At 50.1% G+C, this 18,202-nt stretch overlaps 1 protein-coding gene across 1 annotated transcript; it reads right to left on the bottom strand.

Annotated features, from left to right (window-relative positions):
- Positions 1-17,076: 17,076 nt before the first annotated feature.
- Positions 17,077-18,024, bottom strand: LOC134490100 (olfactory receptor 13H1-like). The gene has a single exon (XM_063292981.1). It carries the CDS (start codon positions 18,022-18,024, stop codon positions 17,077-17,079), a length of 948 nt encoding a protein of 315 aa, XP_063149051.1.
- Positions 18,025-18,202: the final 178 nt, after the last annotated feature.

Genomic DNA, 18,202 nt, shown 5'->3' with positions numbered 1-18,202 from the left:
TTTTCCCATTTAAAGATTAAGGAGGACTGAGAATAAATGATTGCCTCCCTGCTATTATTTTTGCACTGAGTTTGAAGGATTTAATACTTCCTACATGTTGAATTTGCTGTTTTGAATCTCCAGCCTTCTGTTCACTTTCCCTGAGAGCCACTTGTTAGCACATTTTCTCTTGTCTCCATTTCATTCGGAAACTTTCCACTAACTCGTTAACTCCTATTTGTGTGAGTCAAGTATCTATGGGGCACCATAATCTACTGCCTGAAACATGGAGAGTTTCAAGGAGATTTTCTCAGAGTTCTGTTGTGAGCTTAAGCAGACCTACAAACAGAACTTGTCAGATTCCTGTCAAGTTATTTTGCAAGACATTCAGGACATTGTGGAAAATATCTACTTTAAAATGTGTCATCCGGCTGAGAACCTTACGGAGGAAGCAGAAGATTTTAACAAAGATGGAGATGTTTCTACTGACAGTGGGACTGAAGCCTTTGTTGAAATGCCAAGCGAAGAGTTCATTTTGGTGTTGAAGGGGTTAAAGGGACAGCCTGAATTGCAAATCACAAACAGAGTTGTTTTTCTGGCTGAATCTAATGGGAAAGAATGTCATGAGTGCCGTTGAGCTGAAGTCATCAGCGCAATGGCACACATGACAATAGCAAGGAAACAGGGGAAGGGGCTCAAGATAAGTAGCCATCAACTCACAACGACTGAAGGTCAAGAAACAATAGCTAAACGGATCGCGGAGCACACCCAAGCCATTAGCGCTAATACAACGGAGATCACCCAGCTGACAGCAATCACCGGAGGAATAGAGAAACCGATGATGGGCGATCCCAGAACGCCAGCGGGGCCTCGCAACCCCTCACCCACCGGCAAGTCAACGTGTTGGACAAAGGGGGGTGACGTGACCGCGAGTGAGGGGGCGCTGACCGGCGCGGGGTATTTAAACCCCGCACCGGCGCGCTCCTGTCACTCTCAGCTTTTTTCTGATGCTGTACCTGCGCTGTGAATAAACCAGAGCCTGTTCCACCGAACCAGTGTCTGAGCATTATTCAGAGGTAGGCAGCGCATGACATAAAGCTGAGAGTCATAAACTCAGCCTCGCCGAGCCCCACCGGACGACAACGAGCCGCGGGACGAATAGACGGCGAGAAGACCAGAAAAATGAAGCCGGAGCGACGCGGACAAGGAGGGCGAGCCGCACGGCGAGAAACAGAGGAGGACCAACCGAGGCCAGAGGCACCGTGGACTCCCGGAGCCATGGACGCCCACCCCACCCGACCCGAGCCTCAGCTCCAACCCCAAGGGGAGATGGCGACGGAGGCAACCCGACCGCGGGAGGGAGCAACATACCTTCTGAAACCAGCGGAGGACCCCGCGCCCCACATCGCACCCCAGCAACGGGCGTGGAGCGACAGCCCAACGGCGGTCAGCACGGAGGAGGACGATGGAGACACCCAGCAGACGGCGGAGGAAGCGGACCAACGGCAGAGGGAGATTGAACCCCGCCGGCAACCCACCCCCGCCGACACACCGACGGAACCGGCCCCAGCGGAGGCGCGGACCGTGGACGAGGAAGCACGAGCTGAACTCGCGGCCATGCGGACCCAACTGGAGGAACTCCGGACCATGCTTCAGTCGCTCATGCCCCCCGCGCCGCCCAACGACGTCCCCGCACAGGCCCACACCCCGAGCGAAGCACCGAACCCCCACGGGCCAAATGAAGGTCAGCAGACGGCCCAGGCGGATGACACCACAGGCCGGGAAGCGAGAGGAAGGGCCGCGCAAAACGCCCGGGCCCCAAAGGACTTCCCCATCTTCTTTGATGGGAACCCCACGAAACTGTCGTTCTTTATAACGAACGCCAGGGAGTTCATGGGGAGGCACGGACACTCCTACAACTCCGAAGCGGACAAAATCGCCGTCGTGGCGATCAAATTACAAGACAGGGCGGCGGACTGGTACGTCCAACTGTACGAGTCCAGCTCCCCCGCCCTCGCCAACTTCCCCGCCTTCATCAATGAGATGAAAAACTACTTCGAAGACCCACTAGCCAAAGTGAGGGTGAAAAGCGCACTCCAAAGACTTAAACAGGGCACACGCACGGTCCCAGACTACGCCCTTGAGTTCAAAGCCCTCGCGGGGAAGGTCAGCGACTGGTCCGAGACCACCCTGCTGGAAATGTTCAAAAGGGGGCTCAACCGCGACGTACTCCAATGGGCCCTCTACCGCGACGACCCAGAAACGCTACACGGGTGGATCCACCTCGCGGGGAAAGCCGAACACACGCACCGCACCTTCCTCATGACAACCACGGAAGACACGAACTATACCTGCAAAAAGGTACCCGCACCACACGTGGGGACGGCCGGCCCCACATACCCAAAGAAGAAATTCAATCGGGAGCCCTGCGGGAGGTGTGGCAAACTAGGGCACAAGACGGCGGATTGCTTCGCCAACTGACTGCCGACCAGTGCGCCTAAACCCACCCTGAAAATTAGCCCCAAACCACCTAACCTGGTGCCGCCCCCTCACCGCCGAATGACCGTAGCCACAGCGACACCAGAGGAAGGCTGGGACGCCTACTGGGGGGAAGAGGACAACGTAGACCCAGACCAGCCGGCGGGAAAAGCTCCCCGCCTGCCCTGAAACGCGTTGCGAGGCAGGCGGTGGGACAGCAGCGCGGACCACCTCGACGGAACGGCGAAAGCTCCGTAATAATGGCGGCAATTAAACTCTCTGCCGGCAACGGAGCCACCACGGCCGTGGCACTAGTGGACTCGGGGTGCTCAAAAAACTTCATCCACCCCGACTTAGTCGCCAAACTCGACCTCCGCTGCTTCCCCCTCCCCACGCCGTTGGCATTCCACCAGCTGGACGGCTCTACAGCGGGAGGGAAACCAGCTACGATGCAAACCGAGCCAGTCACCCTGCAAATGGGCACTCACACCGAACGCACATCGTTCGTCGTCACTCACATCGGACGGCCCATTGCAGTCCTGGGAATGCCATGGCTCGCGACAAACAACCCGCGCATCAACTGGGAGACCCGCACCTTCACATTTGGTGACGGCGAGTATCGGGCACCAGTTCCAGCGGGCAGAACCAACCCCACTGTGGGACGAGTGGAGGCGACTACACAGGACAACGCCGCTACCATAGCAGACCTACCGGAACAATACGCCGACTTCTCCGAGGTCTTCAGAGAGGCGGAAGCTGACCAACTACCCCCCCACCGCAAGACGGATTGCCGGATCGACCTGCTGCCCGACGTCCCCTTACCTAGACCAAAGATCTACTCGATGACCCCGAAGGAGATGGCAACCCTCCGGGAGTTCATCGATAAAAACCTAGACAGGGGATTCATAGAGCCAGCATGCTCACCGGTCGGAGCCCCCGTCTTATTCCGGGAGAAGAAAGATGGCACCCTACGGCTCTGCACCGACTACCGGGGCCTAAACGCGGCTTCCCTGTCCAACAAATACCCCTTACCCCTGGTGAAGGACATGCTCACCCACCTGTCCACGGGCAAAGTCTTTTCCAAATTGGACCTTCGCGAGGCGTACTATCGCATCCGAATCAGGGAGGGGGACAAATGGAAGACTGCGTTCAACTGCCCCCTAGGCGCCTCCAAGTACAAAGTGCTGCCGTTCGGACTCGCGGGGGCCCCTGGGGTGTTTATGCAGCTCATCAATGAGGTACTGCATGAACACCTGTTCAAAGGGGTCATTGTCTACATAGACGACATCCTTATCTACACTAAAACGCACGAGGAACATGTGACCCTAGTCAGGCAAGTCCTCGACAAGCTCAGAAGGGCGCAGCTCTATGCCAAACCTACAAAGTGCGAATTTCATAAAGCGCGCCTAGACTACCTGGGGTACCGAATCTCCGGGGACGGCATAGAAATGGACCCCGCAAAAGTCGAGGCGGTGCTAAACTGGGAGCGCCCCCGCAACAGACGCCAACTCCAGAGCTTCCTCGGCTTCGCGAATTTTTACAGGTCATTCGCCCGGGGGTTCGCAGAGATAGCCCTCCCCCTAACGGACCTCCTCAAAACCAAAGGGGTGGGGGACACCCGATGCGCCAAGAACCCGGGCACAGTATTGAATTGGACTCCCGCGTGCCAGACCACATTCAACAAGCTGAAAGCGCTGTTCACCACGGAGCCAATCCTCGCGCACCCGGACCCAGAACGGCCGTTCGTGGTCCAAGCCGACGCCTCAGACTTCTCCCTGGGGGCCATCCTACTCCAAAAGGACCCCACGGGACTCCTGAAACCATGCGCCTACCTGTCGAGGAAGTTTTCCGAGACAGAAAGGCGATGGCACGTCTGGGAGAAAGAAGCCTTCGCGGTAAAATCGGCGCTAGAAACATGGCGACACCTACTCGAGGGAGCCACCCAACCATTCGAGGTCTGGACTGACCACCGGAACCTCGAGGCCCTCCGAACGCCCAGACGCCTCAGCCCAAAACAGGTCCGATGGGCCCAATTCTTCAGCCGCTTTAATTTCCAGCTGAAGTTCATGCCGGGCAAAAAGAACTTCCTGGCCGACGCCCTCTCCCGACTGCCCCAAGACGAAGAGCCCGCCCCAGACACCATTGGGACGGTCCTATCTGCCTCGCAACTGGGGATGGCCGTGACCACCCGAAGCGGCGCTCGGAGACAGCTCGACTCTACGGCGCAACCGACGGCGGGACAACCGGTGACCAGACGAAGCCAACCGCAACTACCAGGGGGAATACGCACGGACATCGCCACCGCCCTCAAAACTGACCCCTGGTTCCTGGCAAACCCCGACAAGGTAACGATGGCACAGGACCTGGCATGGGGGGAAGGCAGAATCTATGTCCCGGACTCGCAACGCCAAGCGATCTTGCATAGGTCACATGACGCCAAGCAAGCGGGACACTTTGGGTTCCTCAAGACCCTACACCTAACACGGCGTCAATTCTGGTGGCCCGCACTCAGGCGAGACGTGAAAGCATACGTAGCGTCCTGCCCAGCGTGCGCTAGGGCCAAACGGGCACCAGGCAAACCCGCGGGGCTATTACAACGGGTGGCAGAACCCTCCCGCCCATGGGAGGAAATCTCTATGGATTTTATAGTGGACCTCCCACCCAGCCAGAAGAAAACGGCCATCTGGGTGGTGAAGGATTACTTCTCAAAACAGGCCCACTTCATCCCCTGCACGTCGGTCCCGTCCGCACAACAACTAGCCAAACTCTTCCTCATCCACGTGTACAGGCTACACGGATGTCCCGCACGTGTGGTGACCGACAGGGGCACACAGTTCACCTCTAAATTCTGGCGGGCCTTCCTAAAGCTGACGGGGACCCAACAGGCCCTATCCACTGCCTGGCACCCCCAGACGGACGGAGCCACAGAGGTCCTCAATGCCACCCTAGAGCAATTCATACGCTCATATACCAACTATCACCAAGACGACTGGGCTGAACTGCTCCCGTTCGCCGAAGTCGCATACAACAACGCCGTCCACACGAGCACGGGGAAAACTCCGTTCGAGGTAGTCTCGGGGCGCGACTTCGTCCCCATACCGGAGCTACCTCAACCCCCAGAACCCCAGGTGGACGCTAGCGACTGGGGATGGAAGATCGCGGAATCATGGCCAATAATCACGGCGGCGCTGAAGGATGCACAGGCAGCCTACAAAGAGCAGGCCGACAAGCACCGGCGCCAACAACCGACGTTCCAGGCGGGGGATATGGTCTACCTATCCACCAAATTCCTAAAGTCACCCCAACCCTCGAAAAAACTGGGGCCTAAGTACATCGGGCCGTTCCGAGTCACGCAAATAGTGAACCCGGTGGCAATACGCTTCGACCTGCCACACAACCTACGGAGACTCCACCCGGTGTTTCACACCAGCCTCCTGAAACCGGCAACCACCTCTCGATGGCACCCAAGCACGCCACAGCCCTCACCGGTGATGATCGACGGGCAACATCACTTTGACGTAACGGACATACTCGACTCCCGCAAGCAACGAGGAACTCTCCACTATTTGGTCAGGTGGAAACACTTCCCCCACCCAGAATGGGTGGCGGCGCACAACGTTAACGCGCCTGACCTGACCCGGGCTTTTCACCGGGCATACCCCAACAAGCCAAAACCAAGGTTAGCAAGCCGTCCCCTGCAAAACCCCTCCCCCGCGGGGCCCCTCCGCCTACCGTGCCCCAAGGGAAAGGGGCCCCCCAAGCCCGCGACTTGGGTGGACCTCCCCCCCCGGGACTCACTCCCCCCGCCCCGGGCCCACGAGGCAGTAACAAGCGTTCGCTAGCACCCTCCCCCCGCCCCGGGCCCACGGGGGAGTGGCAAGCAAGTCAACAGGGCAACCTGGGGGCAACGCCCAGGAGCACAAATAACAAAGGCGACGCACTTTGAATAAAAAAGAAGGGCCCTACCTGGAGCTGATAAGCACCCGACCAGCCACGCCTCTCTCCTCGCCGAACTGAGCCAAACAAACAGGGTGTGGCCGGAGCATGCGCACGCCAGGGCGTGACCTGGGCATGCGTACTAAGGACACACCCTGGGAAGGCACGTGGTAGAGGGAGGAGCAAAGGGAGGGGCGAGAACTACTCCGGCGGGAAATTTTAAAAAAAAAGAAAAAAAAAAAAAGTTCCGTTTGACAGCTCCACGGAAAAAAAAAAAAAAAAACCAGAAAACCGGGGGGGAGCACTATTCGGACAGGGGGCAGTATGTCATGAGTGCCGTTGAGCTGAAGTCATCAGCACAATGGCACACATGACAATAGCAAGGAAACAGGGGAAGGGGCTCAAGGTAAGTAGCCATCAACTCACAACGACTGAAGGTCAAGAAACAATAGCTAAACAGATCGCGGAGCACACCCAAGCCATTAGCGCTAATACAACGGAGATCGCCCAGCTGACAGCAATCACCGGAGGAATAGAGAAACCGATGATGGGCGATCCCGGAATGCCAGCGGGGCCTCGCAACCCCTCACCCACTGGCAAGTCAACGTGTTGGACAAAGGGGGGTGACGTGACCGCAAGTGAGGGGGCGCTGACCGGCGCGGGTTATTTAAACCTGTTCCACCGAACCAGTGTCTGAGCATTATTCAGAGGTAGGCAGCGCATGACAAAGAAGAAGCCCTATTCTGTAGTAGCTCCTTTGCGGAGAAGTCTGAGTTTTTAAGAGGGGCAGTTGGGCTGTTTGATCTCTGTATGAAAAAATGCCTTGTGTGTAATATGGAAATACATAAATGTCTTGGTATGTTTTGAAGTGGGGTAAAAGTTTAAGAATGTTTAATTGGATTGATAATGAGGCTTTTACGATTTCATTTCTCTTTAATGATTTGGATTAAGACTTACTGGATTCTTTTTAAGATTTGTTTGATTTTTAAGATTTATAAGGTAGAATAATAATTGGTTTTTAGCTTTAATAGGTTAATATTGTTATAGTAATATTAATTATAAAAGTAGACAATGTATATGTTTTTATAATTTGATTTTTATTATAGTGGACAGAAATCTATAGAAGAGTGGTAGGAAGGAAATAATTAAATAAATGTTGTTTTCTGGGGGAAGGCAGTTGATATAGAGACTTATATACTTCTTGTTTTCCCTTAATATAAGGGGAAGGAGCAATTGCATTTAGTGATTTATATATGTGCTAATGGAATGATTTATAAAAATAATGTGATATTGGTTTGACATAGAGGAAGGGATTGATTATGGAAATTGCTGTATATTCTTGTTGAAAGTCAGAAGTCACCTGTTTATGTAATCTTTGAAAATTCTTTTTCTTGTGTTTCACATTTTTAGTTTCTTTTTTTGTTGTTCTTTTTGTAGTTTTTTGCTTTTTTGTAGTTTTTATCTTTGCTTCAAATTTAATAAAAATCTTATTAAAAAAAGAAACATTAATGAGCAAATTAAAAGAATTTGGTGCACTAGCAGAGGTTAATTAATAAACAGAAGACAAAGATGTTAACAAAAAATGCGAAAATACAAGTTCAAACAGAATTCATGGTTAAAACAGCTTTTAAGATTGAGAAGAAGGTAACATATTAGGGTATCACTATGACAAATATGAATTGTATGTTCTTGCAAAATAACTATGTTAGGACATGGAATGAAGTTTAAAAAGATGTGTTAAGATGGCAGAAACGACAACTGCCATTTCTGGGGAGAATTTCCCGATTGAGATGACTGTCTTGCCTAGAACGTTGTTTTTGTTTCAGACAAGAACCATTTTGTGGAGTCCTTGGGGTTCTCTGAGCTTGGCTGTTTTGTGGTTTCATTACCCAACCAGGTAACATCTTCAGTGCAAGAAGGGAGTGTGGTTTGCTTGTTCTGATATGGCAGCTTGCCGTGTCAGTGCTGGTGGGGGTGCTGTTTTCTCCTTGGTAGTTCCTTGATTAGGCTGTTGTTTACTGCTTGATTGTTGTGTGCTGTTAATCCCTGTTTATGAACTGATGCACCATTTATACAGTGGCAGAAGGATATATCTAAATTTGTGTGGCAAGGAAAAAGAAAACCACGAATTAAAGATAAGGTGTCACAAGATGCAAAGGAAAGAGGAGGATTGGGTTTACCTGGTTTGAAATTGTATTTTGCAGCTTGCTGTTTGGTTTGGAGGAAAGAGGGGGTGCTGCTGAGAAATAGAAGGCTTTTGAAGGACACGACCTGAGATTTGGGTGGCAGGGATATTTATGGTACGGCAAAGTCAAGGTTAATGTAGATTTTAAATATCATATGTTAGACGTGGCATAGTGAGAATATGGAATAGAACCAAACCCAGGTTGTGCCCAAAAACACCTTTGCGGCTCTCAGCTCAAGAAGCATTTTCTGGGTGAGAAATAATAAGCAAACACAAATGGCTAATGTCATGAGATACTGGAATTTTCTCAGGGGGGTGTAAAATAAGCTGAAGAGAAGATCTGGTGGCAGAGGGAAATCCTTCTCAATGGTTTTCTCATGTAGAGTTATTAGAAAGATTTAAAGTAGACAAAAGAATTCATGGTTTTGAATATTGTAAGACTGAACTTTAAATAGAACTGCCTACCAATGACAAATATTTAATTCCTAAAATGTATAAAGTTTTGTTGAAATTTGAAACAGAAGAAGAACAACTGAAAGAATGTGTGACGAAGTAGGCTAAATATTTTGGTTATAATATACAGATGGAACAATGGGAAAATATGTGGCTGAGAGGATTGAAATTTACACTGCATAGTAATCTTAAAGAGAATTTTGACAAAACAATGTATCTTTGGTATATTTCACCAAAGAAATTGTCTAGATTGTATAAAGGTACTTCAAATGTTTGTTGCAGATGTGAACAAGAAGAAGGGACATTTTATCATGTTTGGTGGATGTGCAAAAAAGCTGGGAAGTTCTGGATTCAAATACATACACTAATACAGAGGATTTTAAAGATTAATATACAGTTGAAACTGGAGGCTTTTCTTTTGGGAATGATGGATGAACAGTTGGAAAAAGTCATGGAATTTTGTTTTTATACATGATAACTACAGCGAGATTATTATATGGAAAGATTCAGCGCTACCCACAATGGAGGAATGGTTGGTGAAGATGATGGAATTTGCTGAGATGGTCAAATTGACTTCTTTGATCAGAGAAAAGACAGTATCAACATTTATGGCAGACTGGAAACCCTTTATAGACTTTTTGTGTGAAACAGGAAAAAACGAACTTATGATGTGTGGTTTGGATGATTAGACAGAATAGATTATAGAAAAAAGAGGGTTATGTTGCAACCATAGAGCAAGAGGTAAATTTATAATTAAAACTGCTGTAAAGAAGATTGGAAGTTACTTCTTTGTATCTTTTTTCTTTCCAGTGTTTTCTTTTTGCTTCCCCCCACTTTTCTCTCTTCCTTTGATGCCTTTTTTCTTTTCTTTTCTTTTCTTTCTTTTTCTTGTTCTCTATCAGTTCCTACTAGTTTTTATTTTCTTTCTTAAAATTTTTAATAACAAAACACTGTTGAAGGAGAAGAAGATTGGGACTGATACACAAGTAAGTGATCAGGGCCCTTCTGAGCATGTGAAAAAAAACACTTTCTAACCCTCTGCCCCTCATTGCACATTGTTTGCTACCAACTAATGGAGAGATATGGACAGATGATGGGTGTCCACAGACAATATTTCAGAGGGATCAAGTGAAATCACCACACATTCAGCCTCCTAAAGAAGCATTAAGTGCAGGACTTGATGTCCTAGTGCTTTGACTTTCCATGCATACATGTATATACCTTCTGCTGCTGTCCCATGCACACCACCTGGCGAGACCTCCCCAGAACTCACTGCCTAGCACTCACTTGTAATCATGACAGTTTCTTGGGGCAAAAAGGTCACCTACCGCATGCCATTCTTCTCTGGCTTCCCCAACACTCTTCCCCTGCCCCCCGCCATGCTTGTATGCCCCACACTATAGTCATGTCCTCAGCAGCCAAGGACAGCAGCAGTCTGTGGAGTATGCAAACATCAGTGGGGGACAGGGTGAACAACGAAACCTGAGCACCCTTGCCTTCTCCTTTGGAAAATAGATGCAGCGGCATTCAAGGGCCAAAATCAAAAGTTGTGAGATCTTATGCAACAAGCCCACAGTATTTATTTATTCCGTAAACCAATTTATATAGCTGCCCATCTCACAAACAAGCAACTCTCGGTGGCATACAACATAGCTAAAAACAGTCAAATACATTCAAAGGTATAAAAAACCTATTAATGAATAATAGATTGATGTTAAAAATGATGGAGCCACCTCACTATTTCACCCGTTCTTTGGGGTTCCACAACAGAGATTTACAACTGAGTATCATCAGTGTACTGATGGTACCTCACCCCATGGTGACGGATGAGCTCATCCAGCGGTCTCATGTAGATGTTGCACAGAAGAGGGGAGAGCACCAAATCCTGCAGGACTCCACAGAGCAGGGGCTGAGGGCGGGATCTCTCCTCCCCAATCACCACTGACTGGAACTGACCCTGTAGAAAGGAGGTGAACCACCACAACACTGTGCCACCCACCCCTAATTCTCTGAGTCAGTCCAGAAGAATACCATGGTCGATGGTATTGAAAGCTGCAGAGAGGTCAAGCAAGGCAAGGATGGATGCACAGCCACCATCCTGCCCATGCCAGAGAACATCCAAAAGCATGGCCAATGCCATTTCCATACCAGACTCAGGTCTGAACACTGGTTGAAAGGATCCACCTTCTCAACCATGATCCCAAAAAAGGGGAAGTTGGATCCTGGAGGGAAATTGTCCAGTATAGTGGGGTCCAGCGATGGCTTCTTGAGGAGTGGGCAAACCAAAGCTGCTCAGAATCGGTTTTGACTGGAGTGGCTTATGAACCTTGTAACTAAATAAATCATATGAATTAATCCATAATCTTAATCAGTTGGAAACCTGCTTCTCTGTCTTCTTCAAACTATCCAACATTCCAGTGGGCAAATTGGCAAATCTGGATATAATTTCCCCAGGGTCAAAGTACAGTTTGGCAAAGAAGCATATTCTCTGCAATGACAGAGTGGCTGTGTCAGGGTCAGTCTTGCTTCGCAATAAGTCACAGACTCACTTAATGGGTATTAAGGATTTCTGGTTTATTGGAATGGTGGCTGACAGAACGAAAAACGAGAACGGGGGGTGTGGTGTGGAGGTGCCCCTTTTATACCCTCTTGTAGGGCCCCGGGCTCCTCCACCCTCTATTGTCCCAATCCCTCTTGATGGGATCCTTGATGGCTGCATGGGCGTTTTCCCGGTGTCTTCCCTTGTCCTCTCGATTCTGGTGTGTCCTCCAGGGCACCAGGTGCAGCTTATCTCTGCTCATCCGGTGTCCTTCTTTTCAGCTGTATATGGGTCCATGGGTGTGGGTGCTTTGGGTGCTTGTTTTAATCCCTGGTTTAATTATCTTCTTCCTCTATTCCTTGATGATCATGATCTACGTTGTGAGGCTCTTTGTGCCTTGCAACGAGGTCATGACATGCTGCCCCCCAAAGATGTCTTTATGGTGCTGGTTTCTCTGGGTATGCCTCATGGAACTGTCTAGCTAGTTGTCTTGCCATGACATGTTGTGCCTAGACCCATTCTGGGTGTGGGAAATGTTTCCATTTAACGAGGTATTGCAGCTTACCTCTTTGCTTTCTTGAGTCCAGTATCTCTTGAGTCCAGTATCTCTTCAAAATGTTGTTGATTGTCTATCATTACGGGTGGGGGCGGGGGTTCTTCCGTATGCCATTTGGATGTGCTTGTTGGTTTCAGTAATGCACAGTGGAATACTGGGTGGACCCGTCTCAAGTTGTGGGGCAGTTCCAGTTTGAAAGTAACTGGGTTGATTACCTGTGTGATTTTGAAGGGTCCGATGAATTTCGGTGCCAGTTTCTTCGAGGGTTGTGAGGTTTTTATGAACTTAGTGGAGAGGTAGACCCTATCTCCCACTTTGTAGTTCGGTGCCTCTGCCCTGTGGTTGTCTGCATATTTTTTGTACGTGGTTTGTGCGTCTGCTAGGGCCGTTTGGATGATTGGCCAGGTTGTTGCCAGCTGTGCCACCCAGTCGTCTGGTGAGCAGGGCGGGGTCTCTGGTTGCGGCAGTTCTGGTATTGGTACAAAGTCCCTTCCATAGACCACCTTAAATGGGGTGTGGTCAGTGCTCTGATGTACCGCATTATTATAGGCTACCTCTGCAAAAGGTAGTAGGTCTACCCAGTTGTCCTGTTGGTAATTTATGAATGCCCTCAGGAACTGTTCAAGTGTTGAGTTTAGGATCTCTGTAGATCCGTCTGTGTGTGGATGCCACGCAGTGGACAGTGCTTGCTTAGTCCCGATTAGTTTTAAAAATTCCCGCCAAAACTTTGACGTGAACTGTGTGCCTCTGTCGGTCACCGACCTGTAGGGGGCGCCGTGAATCCTGTATATGTGTGTTAGGAACAAGCGTGCCAGTTGTTGTGCGGAGGGGACAGTTGCGCACGGGATGAAGTGTCCCTGCTTTGAGAAATAGTCTTTTACCACCCATATCACTGTTTTCCTTTGGCTGGGTGGGAGGTCCACAATAAAATCCATGGAAATTTCTTCCCATGGGTGGGAGGGGCTGGCTACTGGCTGTAGCAGCCCTTGGGGTTTCCCCCCTTTCCGTTTGGTGGTGGCACATGTGGGGCGGTTGGCCACGTAGTCTTTCATGTCTTTTCTCAGGTTTGGCCACCAAAATTGCCTCCTCGTTAGGTGAAGGGTTTTTATGAACCCAAAATGTCCCGCAGTCTTGTCATCGTGCGATCTGTGTAAGATTTCCCCCCGCAGTGATTCTGGCACGTACAAGGCTTTCTCTTTCCAGGCGATGCTGTCCTTGATAGATACATGGTGTCGGTTGTTTTGCAACCATGTATCTGTTCGTAGTGCTTGTGTGAGTCTTTGTTGCCAGTTCAGTGAAATTGAACGGCGGCTCCGATCGTTCCCTGTCGTTCATGCTGGTGTGCGCTGATTCCTTGTTTGGCTGCACATGACAGCTGGGCAGCCCAGCTGTTTCTCGGTCCATACTGCCCCCATGATGTCGGAGGGTTGCGTGTCGTCCTGTGGTCATCGGGAGAGGGCATCCGCCAGGAAGTTCTTCTTGCAGTATCCGTGTCTCTCTCTGGGTCTCCTTGCAAGTCAGTCGACCCGTTGCCCAGGTGGGGGGGCGGGGCGGTCTCCATCGGGTGGGCTCCTGGAGCTGGGCTCCGCTGTCGCCGCCGCCGTACACCGGGTCATCCCTCCACCTCTCGTCCGGGTGCGCCTCCAGTCGTTGGGTGGGCTCCTGGGGTCGGGCTCCGCCGCCACCGCCGAAGTCGTCCCACTGTCTCTTGTCCGGGTGCACCTCCGATCGGCAGGTGGGCTCCTGGGATCGGGCTCCGCCGTAGTCGCCACCGTCCGCTGGGTATCCACTCTGTCTCTCGCCCAGGTGCGCCTCCAGTCGTCAGGTGGGTTCCTGGAGCCGGGCTCTGCCGTCGCTGCTGCTGCGCTCATCCCACCGTCTCTCATTCGGGTGTGCCTCCGCTCTGCTGCCGCCGCAGGGTCCCTGCGCTGCCGTCAGCTGTTGTAGCATCAGCCGTATCACCTGCACCCCCTCCTCCAGCACGTCGAGCCTCGCCGCCATCTGTGGACTCCCGCTGCAGCGCTCGCCATTCTGCTCGCCCTGGAGGACGGACCTTCCCTTGGTCCCTCTGGGGTGCCAGGCGCTCCCTCGGCTCTGTGCGCCCTGGGTGGCGGTTCGTCTCACGCTTCCTCCGGGGTTGCCTGCGAGCCTGGAGAGGGTCCCCTCATCTTGCCCCGGGTGGCCCGCGGGCTCCGGGGTGCCGAGGTGGTTCCCTCCCCCTCCGCTTCCCCCGAGCTGGATCCCATACTTACCGAGGCGTTACACCGCCCGGACCTCAGCCACATCCCGCCCGAGGGGAGCGGGGCTTCATCACCAGGTGCTGAGGGGTTGCGTTGCCTCGCTCCGTGGGTTTCCATACCTAGCTGGGTCCCTCACAAGCTTGTTGGATAGGTGCTAGGTAAAAAAATTTTTTTTGCGGTTCCCGTTTTTATGTCAGGGTCAGTCTCGCTTCGCAATAAGACACAGACTCACTTAATGGGTATTAAGGATTTCTGGTTTATTGGAATGGTGGCTGACAGAACGAAAAACGGGAACAGGGGGTGTGGTGTGGAGGTGCCCCTTTTATACCCTCTTGTAGGGCCCCGGGCTCCTCCACCCTCTATTGTCCCAATCCCTCTTGATGGGATCCTTGATGGCTGCATGGGCGTTTTCCCGGTGTCTTCCCTTGTCCTCTCGATTCTGGTGTGTCCTCCAGGGCACCAGGTGCGGCTTATCTCTGCTCATCCGATGTCCTTCTTTTCAGCTGTAAATGGGTCCATGGGTGTGGGTGCTTTGGGTGCTTGTTTTAATCCCTGGTTTAATTATCTTCTTCCTCTATTCCTTGATGATCATGTTCTACGTTGTGAGGCTTTGTGCCTTGCAACGAGGTCATGACAGGCTGGTTCTTCCCACATCTTGTACTAAGCTGAAATAGGGAACTGTACCTCATGGTTCAGCATGTTTTGGAAAACCCAACCATGGTCTTTGAATGGTACTTTGACCAGGACATTTCTATAAGCCGTGGTTATTTCTTTGGCCTAGTATCTTATGGGAACAGAGCTTCTTAACTTGGTTTTGTCCTCTGCATATTCGGTCAACCTGGACAGTTTGCTCAATGGGTTCTGTTGAAAGCAGCAGGGGCCGAAGCTACCCCAGAAGCACAAGCAGTTCCACTTGAGGGTGTGCGTCCCCTTCCCCCTTCCCTGCTAGAACAAAAGGGGGGGAGTGTGGAGAATGGTTTGCAGTGCTGTTCCAGCTCTGGGTCAGGACCCCCAAAGACAGGTTCAAGGGGGTGGGGTGAGCACCAAAGCCAGAGCACATGCCAGGCTTTCCTCCCTGCTTTGCCTAGACAAGCAGAAGATCCACATCCCCAATGGCTTGTCTGCCACACACTGTAGTGGTTGCCTAACCTAACAAAGCCAGACTCACAAGTGGGCTGTATGAAATCTGGTTTATTGAAGGATTAGTATGCAAGTACAGAGAAAGCTGAGAATGAGCAAAAGCGCGCCAAATACAAATTAAGAACCCTCGGCTCGAAACGTAAGACCTCCCCCCACCCAGCCATTCTAACCGCCCCCCCCCCTCCCAGGTGCCAGTAACTGTCTTCACCAGTCCTGGGAAAACAACCTTGAGCATTTGAGAAAACCCAAACACATTCCATTCCCTCAACCAAGAGATAACAGTCCGAGCTATGGCAGCCTCCCTTCCCTGCAAATCAAACACGCAATTAACAACTGATACGTGAAGTGTTACAAATCAAATACGTGGTTAGCAAATGACATGTGAAGTGTTATGATGTACCAGGCACATTGAAACAGTGAACATGACACACACTCTGTGAGTTGCCCAAAGAGCTGCTGCTGCCCAACAACGTACACCTCAAGCAAACCGGGATTCCTGCTTCCCTTGGCAATGGGCCGCCTCTGGATTGAAGCCCCAAATCTGGGCCTGCTCCCCACCAAAGAGAAGCCCACCCCATCCCCACCTGCAGTGCCAAAAGGTGCCATCCCAAGGAAAGATGCTGGATCTTGAGACCAGCCAATGTAAGGATGGAGAACCTCCATGCATTGGCCGTGGCTGGCATCTCTGGTGCTCATTCCTGGGAGTCCGGGGTGGGGGAGCCATTAGAAGACACTTGCAATATACGGTAATTCTGTTACCATATATACTTGTGTATAAGCCCATCCTCGAATAAGGCAACCTTCGAATTTTTAAACGAAATGGCAAGAAAAATGTCTTACCTGCAGATAACCAACCCTTGAAATTTGGCTTACTTCTGGGTAATCCATTGATTCTCCATTTTTTTCATGGTATTTTGGTTAAAAATTCTAGGGTCAGCTTACCCATGGATGGGCTTATCCATGAGTATATACAGGATATATGACTTCTTTTAAAAAGTATTACCATATATACTTGTGGATAAACCCATCCATGGATAAGCTGAATCCAATTTAGTGGGCGCATTTCACCACCTAAAATTCTTCGCTTGTTTGCAAGTATATACAGCATTTTATAATGGCATTCCCCAATCTGATGTCCCCGCAAAGTGATGGGAGTTCTGGTTGTTGAGGTTGTAACACATTCTTCCTTAAAATTCAGTATTACTTATTCCCTCTTGTGTTTAATAGGAACAGTAATGCTTGCTGTTAAATTATTTATTATTATTTATTTATTTTCTATCCCGCCTTTATATTTTTATAAATAACTCAAGGGGGTGAACATCCCTAATACTCCTTCTGCCTCATTTTTTCCCCACGACAACAACCCTGTGAGATGAGTTGGGCTGAGGGAGAGGGACTGGCTCAAAGTCACCCAGCCGGCTTTCATGCCTAAGGCGGGACTAGAACTCACGGTCTCCTGGTTTCTAGCCCATTGCCTTAACCACTAGACCAAACTGGCTTTTTAAAAAGGTTATACCAGTGATTGTCAGCAATAAGAACTTACATGGTACATGGGGAGCAGATCTGTATATCACTTTGACATTTTTCTTGCAACCAGCTTCCAGAATGCTGCCTTGACGTCCTTGTTCCTCAGGCTGTAGATCAGAGGATTGAGCATGGGAGTCAGAGCCCCATACGTTAAGGAGATGACCTTGTCCTTTTCATGAACAGATTTGCCTTCCGGTCTCAAGTACATGATCATGAGTGTCCCATAAAAGACACTGACCACAGCAAGGTGAGCACTGCAGGTGGAGAAGGCTTTTCTGCGTCCCTGGGCAGAGCTTATACGCAGAATAGCCAGGCCGATGCGACCATATGTCACAACTATGAAGCCAAAGGGAGGGATTAGCACAAAGAGGCTGACGACATGCATAAAGAGCTCACTGATGTCTGTGTTGGAGCAAGCTAATTTGAGTAAAAATTGCAGCTCACATGCAAAATGGTTGAGGATGTGATGGCCACAGAAGTCAGTGGGTTGCAAGAGCACATATATCAGGGTGGTCATAAAGGCAAAGGCCACTGATGTGGCTACCAGATAAATGCATAATCTCCAACTCATGATCTGTGTGTAGTGTAAGGGCTGGCATATAGCTGCCCAGCGATCATATGCCATGATAGCCAAGACAATGCACTCTGTTGCAACCAGAAATACACCAAGGTACATTTGGGACAAACATCTGGAGAAAGAAATTGTGGGCCTGTAGATGAAGCAGTTGACCAAGGTCTCAGGAAGTATATTGTTGGTAACAATAAAGTCTATTGTGGAAAGGACACAAATGAAGAAATACATGGGAGTGTGAAGCTGTGGGTCGGCAATGCTCAACATGATGATGAGCCCATTGCCAAGAGAACTAATGAGATACACCACCAAGAGGAAGCAAAACAGGATAATCTGAGCTCGGGGATATTCTGAAAATCCAATTAAGATGAACTCAGTCACCAGTGATTCATTTGAAGTTCCTATCACAGTGTCTCCCATTCTCTCCTGCAGGAAAGAATAATGGTATGATTACTGACAACATTAGCGAGAGATACAAACCTTCAATCTTTATACTGCCGAAGTTACACAGAAAAAGTAGAATTTCATCGATGTCAGGACTGCTTTGCACATCATGCTAAGACATTATTTGTTTTAACCATGACATATTGAATACATT

The sequence above is a fragment of the Candoia aspera genome, chromosome 2 (assembly GCF_035149785.1).
Source record: "Candoia aspera isolate rCanAsp1 chromosome 2, rCanAsp1.hap2, whole genome shotgun sequence".
In the NCBI taxonomy this organism is placed as follows: Eukaryota; Metazoa; Chordata; class Lepidosauria; order Squamata; family Boidae; genus Candoia; species Candoia aspera.
Note: the sequence above shows the minus strand (reverse complement) of the source record. Positions and strands in the feature narration are given on the sequence as shown.